We start from the raw sequence: 15,912 nt of genomic DNA on the forward strand, positions 1-15,912 counted from the left end.
CAGGATATTTTTTCAGGCCACCATGGAATAGGTTGCATTTGGCTCATTAAGTACCGGGAAAAAAAAACCATTTCCTTATGTGAAAATCGATTGCAATAAATTTAAGAGCCAACAAGGTCTATTGCGTGCCACGTCTTTGTAGTTGTCCCTAGTTAAGCGACATGTTCCTTTGTTTATGTCTTTTATTATGGATTCAAGATAAAATACCATCCTGTTTTTAATAATGAAAATTTGCACATACCCCACCCGGTGAATGGTGATACTTAAAAACAAGGTTGAGATTTCCCATCAAAATTTACTGTTCAGGAATTTGCTCGAGAAGAATATCATTTTATTTTTCTTTAGAGAACTTATCCGATATGAAAATTGATAAATGTGTCATTAAACGACTGCGACCATGATAAGGTCATAAGAATTGATTATTTTATAACGTGCGATTAAATCGACTACAATTATACTTTGGGAGGCATGAATCTTATTTTTAGCAAGGTAATCAATGGGCCAATAAATTCCTCGCAGGGGGCAGGCCACAAGATTTCTCCACGTTGTCTGATAACGCTGGGGTCCATTCGGCATTGAAAAAGAAAATCACTTAAAAGGACAGCTCTGGGTGTTACCTTGGGATATTTTTGATCTGAAGGCGCCGTCCGGGATCCAGACCATATATATGTCTGACCTCCTCCGAAATCAACGAAACGAAGAACGGAGCCTAGTACAGCTCGACCCACTGCCTAACCGTACCCACCCACACAAGCTCATTAAGACGGACGGTCCAGATTCCTCGACCTTTTGTCTCCCACTTATCTCAGTCTCGCGACGAAAGCTCCGCCGTCCTCCGCCCCCGATATCTCAAGCCACGCGAGCCTTTCAAAGTGGGTGACGCGTCGCGCATCGCGAGGATCGCATCAATCAGACGGTGGAGATCGCTTTTCAGCACTCCATCAGGGTCTTTCTTTTTAAACCCCGCTGAGCACCAGGCGCAGAGAGAAACAGGGAGAGAGAGAGAGAGGGGATGGATAGGAAAGGGAGCGCTTTAAAAGCCGGATGGGAGAACGGAAAGGGAAGGACCCGGGGGAGAGATCTTTTGGAAGGATTCTAGGTTTCTTCAGGACTGGCAGTTCCTGTATCTCGATCTCCTTCTCTCCTTGAAATCCAAGATCAAAAGTCGAGCGGCGAGTCCCTCGACGGATCCTGGTTCTTGATCTCGAGGTTTCACCCTTGCCCTTCTTTCTGTTTCTCGCCGATCCTCGGTCTCTGCAGATCTAGGGTTTCGCGGCGAGGTTTTCTAGGGTTGAGGTTTTGGAAACGTAGAGGCTGTGTGCTTGTTGAGACCAGCAATGGCGGCCGCGTTTCCGGGTCAAGTCAGTGCCATCCAGGTAATCTAATCGATAACAGAAATGAAGGGCGTTAGCAGCTTTCGTTCTAATTAGCTTTGTTTATCTCCATTCTTACCTTGATTTTTGTCTTATTTTTCTTTCCTTTATTGCAGGTTTGGACCCTTTCTATGGCTCGGTGGAACTAACTATGTTTTTCATTATTTTATCTTAGATTTTTGTTTTCTTTGTTGCAGGTTGGGTCCTTTTTCGTGGGGCAGTACTATCATATTCTGCAGCAGCAGCCAAATCTTGTCTACCAGTTCTATAATGATGCGAGCACTGTGATGCGGGTCGATGGTGACAGAACTGAGACTGCCACGACAATGATGGTAGTTTCAATTAACGTCTAAATTAGTCAAATGTTCTTGATAGTCATTCTTGAGGTTTTCTTTGTCTCAGATGGTGATTTGGAATTGTAGGTAACAAATGTTTGTTGTTTTCCTCTCTCAAACAGCTGTGGTTAGCTGAATGTTTGTGTGGTAATAATGCCTATCGGGTTTGTCTCTTTTTAGCTTTCTTACTGGTACCATTCAGATCCTAAGAAAAATGGCTAACGGAAGTGGTTGAGTGGGCATTATCACTACTGATGCTAATATATTTGTATTTTCAGTTTTTGGTTTTTCTGAGGGAAAAGCTGGTGATTCACCTTGTCTTTGTTCATGATTTATAAAAGAAACCTAAATTTTATCAGTGTGTTTGATTTTTATGTAGTGATTACTATTATAGGCCACATAAGTCCTCGTATCGAACTTTCTGTTCTGCTGTGGTCTGGGAGGTGATTAGAGAACATATGTTTGGGGTTGGGGGGGGGGGGGGGTCCGGATTATAGTCAGTCAGTATTTGTTAGGGCTGTTAACGAGCCGAGCCGAGCCCGAGCCTTCGCAGGCTCGGCTCGGCTCGTTTCATAAAATCCTAGGCTCGGGCTCGGGCTCGGGCTCGGTACCGAGCCTTGTATTGGGCTCGGGCTCGGGCTCGGTTGGCACAGCCCGGCTCGGGCTTGGGCTCGGTAAAGCTCGTTTGCTCGAGCCCGAGCCCGAGCCTGATCCCGAGCCCGAGCCCGAGCCTGAGAGCGAGCCCGAGCCCGCCTCACCCCATCCCCATCCGGCCATCCCCAAGCAGAGCTCGGTTCGTCGTCGGAGACAGAGAAGAACGAAGCAAAGAAAGAAAAGAAGAAGAAGAGAAGAAAGAAGGAAAGAAGAAGAGAAGAGAAAAGACACCGATTTCGGCCGCGATCACCGCCGGCACGGGCGTCGGCCGCAGGCTCGACCGCGGGCTTCTCCTCCCCTCCTCTGTCGCAGTGTCGCCGGTGGAAGAGGGCTTCTCCTCCCCTCCTCTGTCACAGTGTCGCTGGTGGAGGAGGGCTTCTCCTCCCCCCCTCGTTGTCGCGTGCGGCGGCCGCCGACTTCGGCCGCGAGCACTGTCCTCTGTCGCCTCGCTAGAAGAAAGAGGGGGAGGGGCCTCACTGGTGGAGAAACTGGAAATGGAGAAGAAAGAGGGGGAGGGGCCTCACTGGTGGTGGTGTGGTCGGTGGTGCTGGAGCCTGGAAGGTTCTGGAGAGTGGAGAAACCGAGAAAGGAGAAGAACTGTGGAGCGGACGAGCGGTGGAGGGAATTTAACGGGTTGGGTTGGATTTGGGTTAACGGGTTGAGTCCGAACCCGAACCAGTCCAATCCGATTTAAAGAAATTAAATAGATTTGGGTTAACTCGGGTTGGGTCTGATCTAAATCCAACTGGGTTCAATCAGATTGGGATTGAAATTGATTAAGCCAAATAAAATTTAATTGGGTTGAGTCCAAATTTAATTGGGACCCAATTAAATTGTTAAGGCTCGTTTGGGCTCGCGAGCTGCTCGGGCTCGAGCTCGGGCTCGGGCTTGGATTTAAACGGGCCTTATTTTGGGCTCGGGCTCGGGCTCGTTTAACTAACGAGCCGAGCTCGAGCCGGGCTTTTACCGAGCCGGGCCCGAGCCGAGCCCGAGCAGCTCGGCCCGTTGACAGCCCTAGTATTTGTCACACGCTGAGTGTCTTGGTCAACATGTAGCACATTGGATAAGACAACATATATTTGGTTGTTCCAGAAATAATCTGCCGCCATTTATGATATCTGGGTCACTTATTAGAGTTGTTCTAAAAAGAATCTGCTGCAATCCATAAGATTTCCTTATCTAGTTGAGGTTTTTAAGTTGGTGATCCATTGTCTTTTGTATAACTATTTTCTTTAAGCAGTTCAAAATTTGAACGACCTCATTCTGAAACCCTCATCTCCAATTTGTATATACATGCATGTGTTGCACTATTAGGAAGAGCTATTTAGATTAAGTCAGAGGTGGGAAACGTTTTTTTTTTTTTTTGTTTCTTTCTTTTTCTTCTTTTCCTTTATCTGTTTTTACTTTCTTGACATAACTGATTTATTTATGTTGGAAACATCATATGTCGCATTTATATGGTCTAAAACACGGTCACTTGATTAAGAGGAAAGGTAAGAAGCCGTACCAAGCTTTCCATATGGGTTACCATGCATCGAAATCCACTTGTTTCAGTTCCTAAAATGTAGTGATTCGATATCTCACAACTGCTTGCTCTCTAGAACCAATGTTGATGGCTGGATTCCTTTGCTTATCCTCTCCCATGTATCCCTTTGTTTGTTCATTGGGCAAATGGGCCACAGCTAATCTCTACCCCTTCCCTCTCTTGCTGTTTATCTCCTAACCCCGTTTTGCTTTTTATCACTAAATCCTCCTTTGTTCTTTCTGTAATTTTTCCCCTTTCCTCTGCTAACTCTTTCGGACTTGTAACAACCAATTCCTACCATTCTGTCAAACCTTTTCTAATTAAGGGAGACTAAGTTTTATCATTTTATGTGAGGATGAAGAGATATGGGATGTAGATATAAGAATAGGAAGGATGGGTTCTTGGCAAGGGAAGCAATGTGAGAGTAGAATGGGAGTGGGGGCTGAGTCTAGGTTGCTGTGGTTGAACAGGGAGAAACAAAAAATAGGAGAGGATAAGGAGATCACAGGATAATGAAGGTTGAGATTTTGAAAAGTTAAGTATAAAATGGATGTGTTAAAGGGGCTGGGGACTCGAGACATGGAAAAACAGTGAAGGAAGTGGGAGAGAATTAGAGCTCACATCTATCTAGCGTTTTAAGAGATATAAATGGTGGGAGAGAAAAGATGAGCGAGGGGCATTGGTTGGATATTGGGTGGATGTATTTTGAATAATATTGTTTTATTGCCTCGAAGTTGGAGTTATTGGTTTCAACTCAATCTTGCCCAACTTTTGCGAGGATATCCACCTAGCACAAGGCATGGGGAGGAGTGGCAAAACTAGATGTTGCTTCCTAGTTTTACTCTAGGTATATTCGGAATAATATTGTTTTGGTGCCTAGGAGTTGGAATAGCTAGTGCCGTCTCAAGCTCTTCCAACTTTCATGCAGATATCGACCTATCGCAAGGAACGAGGAGAAGTGGCAAAACTAGGCATGACTTCCTAGTTTTGCTCCTTGACTAATGTAGGTCTACAACTTAATAAGAGCATGTCCATGGCTTGCAAGGGGGAAAATGATTGAACTAGTTATGGTACTTATCCTAATACTTTTTAATGAAATAAAACCATTTAATGTGAATCTTTCTAGCACAAGCTCTACGAGTCTTGCAAATAAGGAAAATTTTTGCCAACTATAAATGTTTAACGTAACAAATGCTTATTCATAATTTTATGAAAGTACTATTTGCTTGTGACAAAGATTGAGAATAGGCCAAGGTGGAGAATGAAATAAATGATTTGTTTCTTTAACATGTAGTTTATTACAAAGGTTGATCTTGAAATTGCTTTATAAGATCCGAAAAGTTTTCTAGACGAAGTTCTTACAACATCCAAGATCCTTGTCAATCGAGCAAGGAACCTAATTGAAGGCCATTGTTTTGATGGCATGATCACCTGTGCTCCATCCAATGATGATGACTGAACCAAGATTGTATCTATACATCATCTCTGCCAGGGGTATGTTTGGTTGGGGGAAAGTGGCGGAAGTTGAAGTGACCCACGTGGGGTGATTTCGGCCCCTCCCTGTAAAGTCATTGTAGTGGGTTTATAATTACAATTAATTGAAAGAGGGTGAATTCTCAAACATGCCAAACTGCACTGCAACAGTCACTTTAAGCAACCAAACAACATGAAGGGCTCGTTTGGTTCGCAGGAAAAGGAGGGAAAGTGTGGTTAACGGAAAAGTAATGAGATGCCTCTTGTTTGGTTGAAGTTTTCAAAGGAGAGAGACAGAAAAGTTGTATTTCCATGGGAATATGATTCCCACATTTCGGGCTCGTTTGGTTCGCGGGAAGCATTTTTTCTTCTAGAAATATGATTTCTGAAAAGCAGATTCCTGGAAAGAGGATGCATAGAAAAGTACTTTTGGTATGTTTGGTTGACAGTGGGAAAGTGACAGATTTTCAAAGTGCTTATATTTGGTTGGCCATCCACTTTTTAGAAAAAGTTGTGTAATTTCTATTATACCCTTAATAAAAATTAGGTCTTTAATGCCTCTTTAATGCTAAAGGGCCTTTTTGGAAAAAAAATAAGAATGGAGTGATTTTCGGCTCATGGAAAAGTAACTTTTTCATGTTTTTCATGGAAAAGACTTTCTCATAAAACGTGTGAATCATATTCTTATGGGAATACAACTTTTCCGTCTCTCTCCTTTGAAAACTCCAACCAAACAAAAGGCATCTCATTACTTTTCCGTTGACCACATTTTCGCCCCTTCTTTTTCCGCGAACCAAACAAGCCCCTTATGGAAAAGTCTTTCTCATGAGAAACATGAAAAAGTTACTTTTCCATGAGTCGGAAATCACTCTACTTTTATTTTTTTTTTCAAAAAGGCCCTTCAGCATTAAAGAAGCATTAAAGACCTAAGTTTTATTAAGGGTATAATAGAAATTATCTATAACTTTTTCAGAAAAGTCGATGGTCAACCAAACATAAGCATTCTGAAAATCTGTCACCTTCCCATGGTCAACCAAACATGCCAAAAGTACTTTTTCAGGCATCCTCTTTCTAGGAATCTGCTTTCTAGAAATTAAATTTCTAGGAGGAAAAATACTTCCCACGAGCCAAACGAGCCCGAAGTTATGGCTTCAGGGGAAAACCTACTTCAAGGTGCCCACTTTTAGGCGGCCAAACATTCCCAAGTTTAAAATAAACAAATAGAGGTATAGGAATAGAAATACATGTTCTGAGAGTTTACATCACATCTCATATAGTATTTGAACCGTCGCCCTGCTATCTTTTCCATCCTATTCACTTACGGAGGTAGTATTAGTGTACCAATAAATTAATTATAGATTGATCGTTTGTGTGCTGCAAGCAAAGATTGATCATTTGTGTGTGCAATCAACTTGGATTACAATGGGGCAAATTTGTGAGCCAACACAAATGTTTCAAAAGCTTGTAAGTGACAAATGAATGATCGAGAGACCAACCAATGCCTAGGTGTTTGCCTAGAGGTCAAGGTGGCCCTACGATCAATTGTTTTTAAACAAAATAATGAATAAAAAGAAAAATAAAATGCATTTATATTCCAACAAATGGAACATAATGTTTGGTAAGTCGTTAGAAACTATCAATCAACAACTTTCGGTATTAATTTATATAAGTCATTCTTATCCTTGTTACTTAAACATGATACAAAATGTTAAGGCAAGTGCCTAGGCGGCTTGTCCAGACAATCAAGATAAGCCCACCTAGGAGTAGGGGTGAAAATGAGCCGAGCCAAATATGAGGCTGCTTGGGCTTTGCCTGCTATGTAAAAAGGATGCTCAAGCTTGGTTTGAGCTTGGGCTTTGCCTGCTATGTAAAAAGGATGCTCAAGCTTGGTTCAAGCTCAAGATGAGCTTCGCACAAGTTGTGCAAGCTCGCTCGTAAAAGTTTTGACATGAATGTCTATTGAGCCAAGCCAACCTTCTTTTCATTTTTTGCAAGCTATTTAATTAACTATTTTCCTAGAATAACGCAAATAAAAGTTTACGTTGCCACAAAAGGGAGGTGGTCCTATTAGGACTATAGGGAGAATCTTTAATTAAGATTTTTCTCCTCAAGTCTCCTCTCTGTGCCCCTCTCTTGCTATGTCCATCTTCAACTTTCAGCTGGAGCCTAGTTCGTACAAATTTTCTTTCTTTCACAGTTCAGATTTTGGAGCAAGTTTTTCGAAAGAAGTACATCGGTTTACCAATTCTAGTTCTCAGGAAACTCTTACTAAACTGGGGAACCTATCCTAGTAACTACATAGGAACATAAACGATTCAAACTATTTGTGAATATCTCGAGATGAGCTCAGTAATGGGCTTACTTGTCCTAGCTAAGAAATTAGTCGATCTTGGACAGAGCTTAGAGCTAGGCTCATAAATGAGCAAAGGTTGAAAATTTGCGGCTTGCAAAATAATATCGAGAAGCTTGGCTTGGCTTGGCAAGAAGCTTGGCTTATATGAGGCTAGTTTGAATTGCTGATTTTTAGTTTTGCTCGAGCTTGAGTGAAGCTTGAATAGCTCTCTTCTATACCGAACCAGGCCTAAGTAGTTCAGTACTTGAGGTAGCTCGGCTCAGCTCATTGGCATGCCTACAGCTATTTGTGTATTTTAGGAAAACTTGTGAAATTAGAAACTAAATTAATGCTTTATAATTTGGTAATTTATGAAAGTTATTATCTAATACTAGAGTTTATGGTCATCAAGAGTCAGTTATGAGCATATGGTCCAGCATGTCAAATATTGTCACAGGCTAAGTTAGGGATTTTTATTTTATTTTAATGTTTTATGTTTTTGAAGTTGTTTGGGTGTTTCCTTATGCGGTCTTTGTGGTTTATTATAAATGGAAAGATGGAGGTGGAAAATCTTTAGGATTTTTTCCTTGCGTTGCATGTAACTGTACTTAAGCTTGACGAGAGTCAACGTCATAAACTCTCCGTATGTTGTCTAGGGTGTCAACTATTGCTAATGTTTACTTCTTCCATATACATCAGGTCTGACATCAAATGAGGTTTTAGTTATAGAGTTCAATTTTCTCGTCCTTTGAATCACATCAAATGCAAACCAAAGTGTTGTAAACTTTGAAACTTGGATAAGCAAGACATGCCCACATATATTATATGTGTTCGAATAAAATTTAAATAAAAAAATAGTAAACTTAAGCGGTATTGGCATGGCTGCCATTTTTCATTTTTCAATTTATTAAAAATTGAAACAAGTTTCTCTTTTTCTCTGAAAGCCAAAAACTCGACTGGTGATATGGTGATAGTGGTGGAGATGGTGGTTGTGTGGCAATTGGTGGTGCTAGGAGGCAGGCAGTGGTGTTGGTTGGCGGCGATTGGTGCCGGTGGCTGTGGTTGGCGGGCGGCAGCGATGTGCGGAGAGTGGTGGCAAGCGATGTCTTGCAGCAGTGGCAAGCATAGGTGGCATCCAGCGATGGCGGTGGTGGGTGGTGGGGGTGGTGGTAGGCTGTTGCTAGTTTTCAAGAAGTTAAAACCATATTTTCTGGTTTCAACAATTTTGAGAAAGTTGTTGCTGGTTTCGAAAAACTAAAAATGGAATCTAGGTTACCAAACACCTGTTCTGCCTTGGTTTCTATGTTTTAGGAAAAGAAACTGAAAATTGGAATTTGGCAGCCATGCAGAATGGAGCCTTAGTTCGAGATGGATTTATAATTGGATTAGGAAAATGATTAAACCTAGTTCCCTCACTGAGCTTGCCTCTCTAGAAATGATCTTTGGTTGAGTTTTAAAATTAGTAATCTAATGGAACACAAGGAAATTTTTAAGTTGTTGATGTAGAGGTGGTAACTAGTAATATATCTTTATGATACTTCACTTTCTCATTAAAGAATTGAAGGCACATGCTCTTTATTAGAGTTTCTGAAATCCTTATGTTGTTATTTAATAAGAAAGCTTGAAACTTAGGCTATTGGCTTCTATAGTTGAAAACAGTCTTAAATGCTCACAGCTTCAAAATATGATCTCTTTTAAGTTCAATACTTGTTAAGAGCTTCTGATCTGCTCTGAAAGTGTATGGATATATGGAAGGAAATTGTATGGATATATGGAAGGTTCTGTCGTATACAAAACAGTAAGGACCATGTTAGATATTTTAATAATTAGAGTTGCAACTGTATCGATCAGATTTTTTTTTCTTTTGTAACAAAAATGTGCAAACACATATAGCATACATCTGCTAGGTATAAGAAAATTGAGGTTGATTATGTTAGAATTATAGGTGTTGCACAAATTTGGTAAGCATCTAAATCACCAAAACCTGATATGCTATTTTTTTTTGACGTTAAATAGGTGTCACAATATCATATCTGCTTGCTGAGGCTCTGGTCCAGATATCTTCGTTAATATGGTTTTCATAGTTTTTATTGTGACTAGAAGGTTTATCTCCAACTTAAGGAACAGCGATAGCTAAGCATTGACAGCACAATTATGAGATGCGAAGAGATGCCACTGACAAAACCAAGAAGTTGGATCAATTTATAGGGATGCCCAGTGGGCTTGTGGAGATATTGAGATATGTCAAGAATTCATCTTCTTCCTCTGTTCTGGAAGGTAAAGGAATTGTATGGTGCCACTGTGTTTGAATAGTTAAACTGAACATCCCGGTAGAAGAAATGATCAACTAGTTCAGCACAATAGAAGATGATGACTATGAGCTTCTGGTTTTCTAGATCCTGGTCAATGGGTCACTGATTTGAAATTTCTGGATAACTTGCTAACTTGTTTGTTAAGGTTACATTGCCTTGATGGTTTTGGCATTAGAATATATCCTAAGCTGATCATTGGTCTGTGGGATAGCTATTGCTGGTTCAGATACTCCAGAATGACAAGTAAAAGAAAATTGTAGGCAGAAAACAGCAACATCCTTCTGACAATGCTTATATAGGACATCCCAAGGACCAAGGCGATTATATTACTTAATTTTCTTGGCCAAAACTTTCTGAAATGCAACCATTATTTAACTGTTGCGAAAAGTGCAAGGCTAGAAAAACCAGACTGATTATGGGTATTACTCAGATGCTTCCTACTCTATTATTGATTTGTCACCTATTAATGTAGAATTTTAAATGGGCTACTAGGTTGCAGAAATATGATTGGCTTTATGCAAAATGTATGCTCACTTTTGGTGGAACATATAAAAGTTAGATAACAGGTGCTAAATCAATATGGGTGCACTGCTTTGTTCTTAAATAATCTCCGAGAGCAAGAGATTCTTGGATAGGATAATCATTCAATATGATTGGGTTAAACGCTGCTTAGATCTTATCTTATGAGGTGCCTCGGTGCTGAAAGTCCGAGTTTGAGATTGATTCTTTGAGGAGAAGAAAATTGAATTGGGTGTTCATGAGAGCAGAGTGTATCGTTTGGACATTTTTTTATTAAAGATCTGGAAAAGCAATTTTACAAAAAATGGTCATATTCTCTGAGCTGCATATGCCTACAAATACTACTTGGAGGTGTCTTGCTATTTCCAGAATCAATTTTGGTGTTCTATGTTTTCAGGAAATCTTCTTATGTGCATTCTTTCTTGTCTGCTCTAGTTAATAATGTTCTATGTTGCAGACTAGGGCATTAGCTTGGTGGTGTAAATCTTTATGTTCTTGATTGCACTAATAGTTAATTGATAGCATCGGCATTGGTTTGTTTTTTTTCTTTTTATTTTTAAATGTAATGGTTGCCCATGTGACTAACTGTGTTAGAATATTTTTTAGCATTTATTATGTTAGCAACATCTGTAACATCAACATTATATGGGCTTGTATGTAACTATCCATCTGTCTGTCAGCAGAATCTGATTTTTTTTCCCCTGCAATATGTGTGGGTAATTTCCTCCAAAGTTTAACCTTAAAGCGAGGTTAATGTGAGTTTATTTTAATTAATGGTGTCTTCACACAGGCACATGCATGTACATACATGTATCTGTAAAATTATGTATATATGTTCATTCATATGTATATAGGTGTATATGTTAAAGTTTCACCCTGCAGTATTTGCATTTGCATGACTGATTTGTGTAATGTGACATTATCTTTTGCAGCAAATCCATTCTCTAATCATGTCCTTGAATTTTACTGGGATTGAGATCAAGACTGCCCATTCTCTGAATTCTTGGAATGGAGGTGTCCTCTTGATGGTTTCTGGTTTTGTACAAACTGGGGCCTATAATGCTAGAAGGGAATTCGTTCAGACATTCTTCCTTGCTCCACAGGAGAAAGGATATTTTGTTCTGAATGACATCTTTCACTTCCTCGATGAGGAACACTTGCATCAGCATCCATCGGCCATATTAGCCCATAACAATTATGAGAACAATTCAAATATGTCCAGTTCAGTTCCTGAGGCAGGTATGGTTCCATGATCGAACATGTTCTCATTGTTTAATTTTGGATCTATCTTATTTCAGTTTGCTATATGACAGTGGAGGCATAATTAATACAACCTGTATTCAACTGAAAATTAACAATTGACTTGCAACCTGTACCTATAAAAGTATATGACTGTTTACTTCAAGGGGTTGTTACTTTGTTCTCTCCTGTTTCTTTAGTGTAAAGCTTGAGGGTCATGCTTCTCAATCATTCTTTGGATTGAACTGCAACATTTTTTTGTACTTAATATTTAGATATTTTCTGTACCATTTATTTGATACATCAATAGGTTTTGTTTATTTATTCACTTCAATGATTCATAATTTGACTCGGAATATCTTCAAAGAGGAATCAGTTTTGACTTTATGCATTTTTATTTGTAGTCCAGGTTAGCACTGTTTTAAGTCTCTTTGCTATCAACACCATCAAAGTTTTTGCAGGTCAAGACCGTAAATATATTATCTATGAATTGTATAAGATTTTCGTTTACATGCAAATGCCCCACACTTTTAACTAACTATAAGGTTTCTGTAGTTGCCTGGATGTTATTTCAGTTTGGGCTTTCCTGATCAACTGGTAATTTTCTAGGCGTCCTCCGCTGATGACATTATTCTGTTGCAGAATTGCTTATAAATTGCTTTGAACCTAAGAACCTATAAGTTCCTAAAATACTGAAGGGTCAGTAATCAGTGCAAAGGCCTGATAGTGAAATAGTCTTGGCATGCAATAAACAAGAATTTAGGTGTCACTTGTTGATGGTGCTGGACCTGGCATTGGCATGGTACAAACCATGCCATGCCTCTGCTTCGTCCTCACTGGCATGGGAACATACCAAGCACTTCTTTACAGCCAATATCGTGGCATTGCCATATGCCAACAAGGCATTGGCCTGGTATGTATTATGCAAGCTGCGCCATGCCATGCCTTGCCCACTGTTACTTAAATGTGTGGCACTCAAAATACATGCTACTAGAAAATTGAATCTTTAATTATTTCAATATTGGTGAGACATTCAGAATCTTCTCCAACTTAAATTCATGAGATTGCTTTCTGCAGCTATTACACATCGCTCAATTTGTTGTCTTTAACATTTCATTTGCAATTCAGTCTCTCAGACACTAGAAAATGATGGCTTTGGCAGTTTCTGACTACATATTGGGAGGAGAAATTCAAAGCAAGGAATATGTGGCTCCAGTTCAGGCAGGAGAAACTGATATTGTTGATAACTACAGCATCATTGATTCACAGCACCAAGTTGGCGAGCCTGATGACCGAGTAGACGATACGCCTGCAGAAGATCCTGTTATTTCATTTTCAAATGCAATCAACATTGTGCAGGACCCATCTCCTGCCCCTGCAGTGGAGCACGTGGGAGAACCACGAAAGCATACCTATGCTTCTATTGTACTTAGTTCTCCTCTTATCATACTATTGTTATTTCTATGTTATTTGTCAGGGTTGATTTTTCTTTCATCTCTTTATTGTTTAGCATTTATAATGCTGTGACTTTGGCAGCTGCGAATTTCGAAACACCAACCTAGCAACTCTGCATCACACCGGGCTTCTTTAGGCAAGCCTGCTTTGGTGGCTTCCGAGTGGCTTCAAGCACCCCAAGCAACTCCCCAAGAGTCCTATCCTTCATTGTTAACGGTACCTGAGAAGTCCAGTCCAGAAATGGTGGATGAAGCTATTACACCAGAAGGTGATGGTTCTATTTCCCCTAAACACTCCTATTTACATACAAAACACGTGTACAGTGGTAATAAATTTTGATACGTTAGGTTTGTCCTTGTTCATCACAGGTGAAGAGAAGTCCGTTTATGTCGGAAATCTGCCCTCTTCTGTATCTGCATCTGATCTTGAGAATGAATTCAAGAACTTCGGTAGACTCAAGCCTGATGGTGTTGCCGTCAGGAGCCGCAAGGTCCTTGATGATTGCTTTATTTCTTCTACTTACCTAGAAAGGAATCTAACATCAAGTTGACTGCATTTATGGGAGATTACAGGATTCTGGTGGTCACTATGCCTTTGTTGAATTTGAGGATGCTGCTGCTGTTCAGAATGCACTTAAGGTTGGTCGCATGTATTTTTAATGGGATTGGAGACACATAGATTAATTCCCCATGGAAAGCCTTGCAGACATTTGCTCTATTCCATGCATGACCTAAAAATGGTTATTTTTTAAAACAATCAAGTTAATTGAAAGGTTACTGGAAATATTCTGTACTTAACATCGTTGCCTTTGTGAAGATTCCTACAGTTGGGTAATACTACTGCATGTTGGTTGTTGTGTACTAGGAGTCTGATATAAATACTTGGACGTTGTACTGAATGGACTTTCTCTATGTTTTCTTTTATATTTTTAAAACTTTATTATTGTTTGTTTGAAATAATGGGCATCCATGTATGATTTTTCCTTAAATATGTAGCTAAGATAATGATGTTTCAACATTTTTTTTGGCATATTTGTGTCAGGAGAATCTAAAATTCCATTGTATACCTTCATCTGTTTTAGATTTGTCTACAGCTTAAAGGGCCATATTCATTATCTTTTGACATCGCTATCTCTTTATCCAGGCATCTCCAATACAGTTAAATGGGCGGCAAATATATGTGGAGGAGCGGAGACCCAACAGTGGAATATCACGGGGAAGTAAGTTACTTATCTATCGCTGCTTAAAAAATCTGAGACTATCATTGTTAGTGCCATCTCGCAGGGTTTTATAATAGAAATTATTTAAGTTCCGAGACATCAAGTTCGATATCTGTCTTCACCAAAATGCACTTTTATGTGATGGAATACCCTCCCTTTAATCCTTTTCGAATTTTCCACAATTTTTTCTGGAATCCCACTTGATTGGAAATACTAGGAAATAATTTCTTAAGGTTTTGTTTCACCAAAAAATTTGTTTTATCATGATAAAGTATATTTTGTGAAGCTGTGTAGATCAAGATGTTGAAATGAGCAAGACAGTGCAAGCGTCAAAAACTTTGTCGCATGAACTGCAAATACGTGGGATTCTAGTTTACCTACTGCTGATTACTGATAAATGTTCTGTATTTTCTGTATCATGCAAGAAGTATTTTATGCCATTAAAATTCTAGAGAGCATTTTGTATATGCATAAATAGGATGCTTTTAAATTCCCGTATATCAATTATGATCAACTTAGATTGGTGGTTCCTTTGCTGTTATTTGTCTCTTTTGGGCAGGAAGAGGTAGAGGTAGGGGTGGATACCAGTCAGGGGTCCCAAGGGGACGCTTCGGTGGTAGGAGCTTGGGGAGGAAGGGCGGAGCAGAGAACAATGACAGGGACTACATTGGTAGGCCGAGGGGAAATGGGTTCCATCAGCGAGGCCCACGCCAAGAAAGGGGCATATTGGGAAGTCAAGATACGAGGAATGGGCAGCAGCACTCATCAGTAGCTGCAGCTTAGGTATCGGGAGTTCGTAGGTACTTGTAAGGGTGTTGAAGCATGGCCCCTTTTCCCAGCATGCTCGTGGTTGTCCTTAGCTTGGGTAATGTGATCCTCAATTTTCGTATCACATTTACTAAGCTGCAAAAGGCCCCAGTCACTTATTCCCGTTTTTCCTATTTTAGTTTGGATGGATAGAAATTCATCAGTGAAGTTGGAAATATATGGTTTAGATTTTGACTTTGAGATGTTCCTTTAATTTGTTGAAAGGTTTTTGAAAGATATACAAGAGATGCCTTTGGTTACTTTAGTTTATTGATGCCTTCTTGATGCATAATGTTCTGTTTGATTGAGTGGAAAAATTTTCGAGATTCATTTGTTTTTACAATGATCAGTATTATCTGTTTCTACATAAATCCTTTTAGCTCATCATCTTTTGCATCTGATATCTATAATCATGCTTTTATAACAATTCCTTCTCCCGGATTGGGAACTAGTGAACCTAGAGGACATTCGGTGGAACGACTTCCTGGGTGGCTTCTGCCCTGCTGGTGTAAGTTTCGGAGCTAGGTAAAAAATGATCATATGGTGCAGCCTGTGCATATAATTTCTACGCTTTTATGTACCCATTCAAGCTGATAATTATGGTTTAGGTATCGTTTGATCGAGTTTTTGAGAAAGTAACTTTCTAACTCTTCAAAAAGTTGTTTTAGC

The 15,912-nt window shown here is 39.9% G+C and overlaps 1 protein-coding gene across 3 annotated transcripts; it reads left to right on the forward strand.

The window, feature by feature from the left end:
- The first annotated feature begins 693 nt into the window (after positions 1-693).
- LOC103711857 (Nuclear transport factor 2 (NTF2) family protein with RNA binding (RRM-RBD-RNP motifs) domain-containing protein) lies at positions 694-15,532 on the forward strand. 3 transcript variants are annotated; one of them, XR_016398648.1, is made up of 10 exons: positions 694-1,376; positions 1,571-1,705; positions 11,456-11,762; positions 12,925-13,187; positions 13,299-13,485; positions 13,586-13,707; positions 13,790-13,855; positions 14,361-14,436; positions 14,996-15,354; positions 15,408-15,532. XR_016398648.1 is itself a non-coding variant. In XM_008798161.6 (9 exons), exons 1-9 carry the CDS (start codon positions 1,338-1,340, stop codon positions 15,217-15,219), a joined length of 1,419 nt encoding a protein of 472 aa, XP_008796383.2. In that variant the 5' UTR covers positions 694-1,337; the 3' UTR covers positions 15,220-15,532. The 3 variants fall into 3 exon arrangements, 2 of the variants coding, with proteins under 2 accessions (XP_008796383.2, XP_088568823.2); XM_008798161.6 differs by having other exon boundaries at positions 14,996-15,532; XM_088712697.2 differs by having other exon boundaries at positions 997-1,376; positions 1,490-1,705; positions 14,996-15,532.
- Positions 15,533-15,912: the final 380 nt, after the last annotated feature.

Source organism: Phoenix dactylifera, chromosome 16 (genome assembly GCF_051530095.1).
Source record: "Phoenix dactylifera cultivar Ajwa chromosome 16, Ajwa_hap1_PhDact_Kaust_v1.1, whole genome shotgun sequence".
NCBI lineage: Eukaryota > Viridiplantae > Streptophyta > Magnoliopsida > Arecales > Arecaceae > Phoenix > Phoenix dactylifera.

Bases quoted from the DNA above. Each gene is read 5' to 3' on its own strand.
- LOC103711857 (XM_008798161.6), top strand. From the start codon at position 1,338: ATGGCGGCCGCGTTTCCGGGTCAAGTCAGTGCCATCCAG. The intron at 1,377-1,570 runs GTAATCTAATCG...TCTTTGTTGCAG, and splicing joins GTCAAGTCAGTGCCATCCAG to GTTGGGTCCTTTTTCGTGGG. The intron at 13,486-13,585 runs GTGATGGTTCTA...TGTTCATCACAG, and splicing joins TGAAGCTATTACACCAGAAG to GTGAAGAGAAGTCCGTTTAT.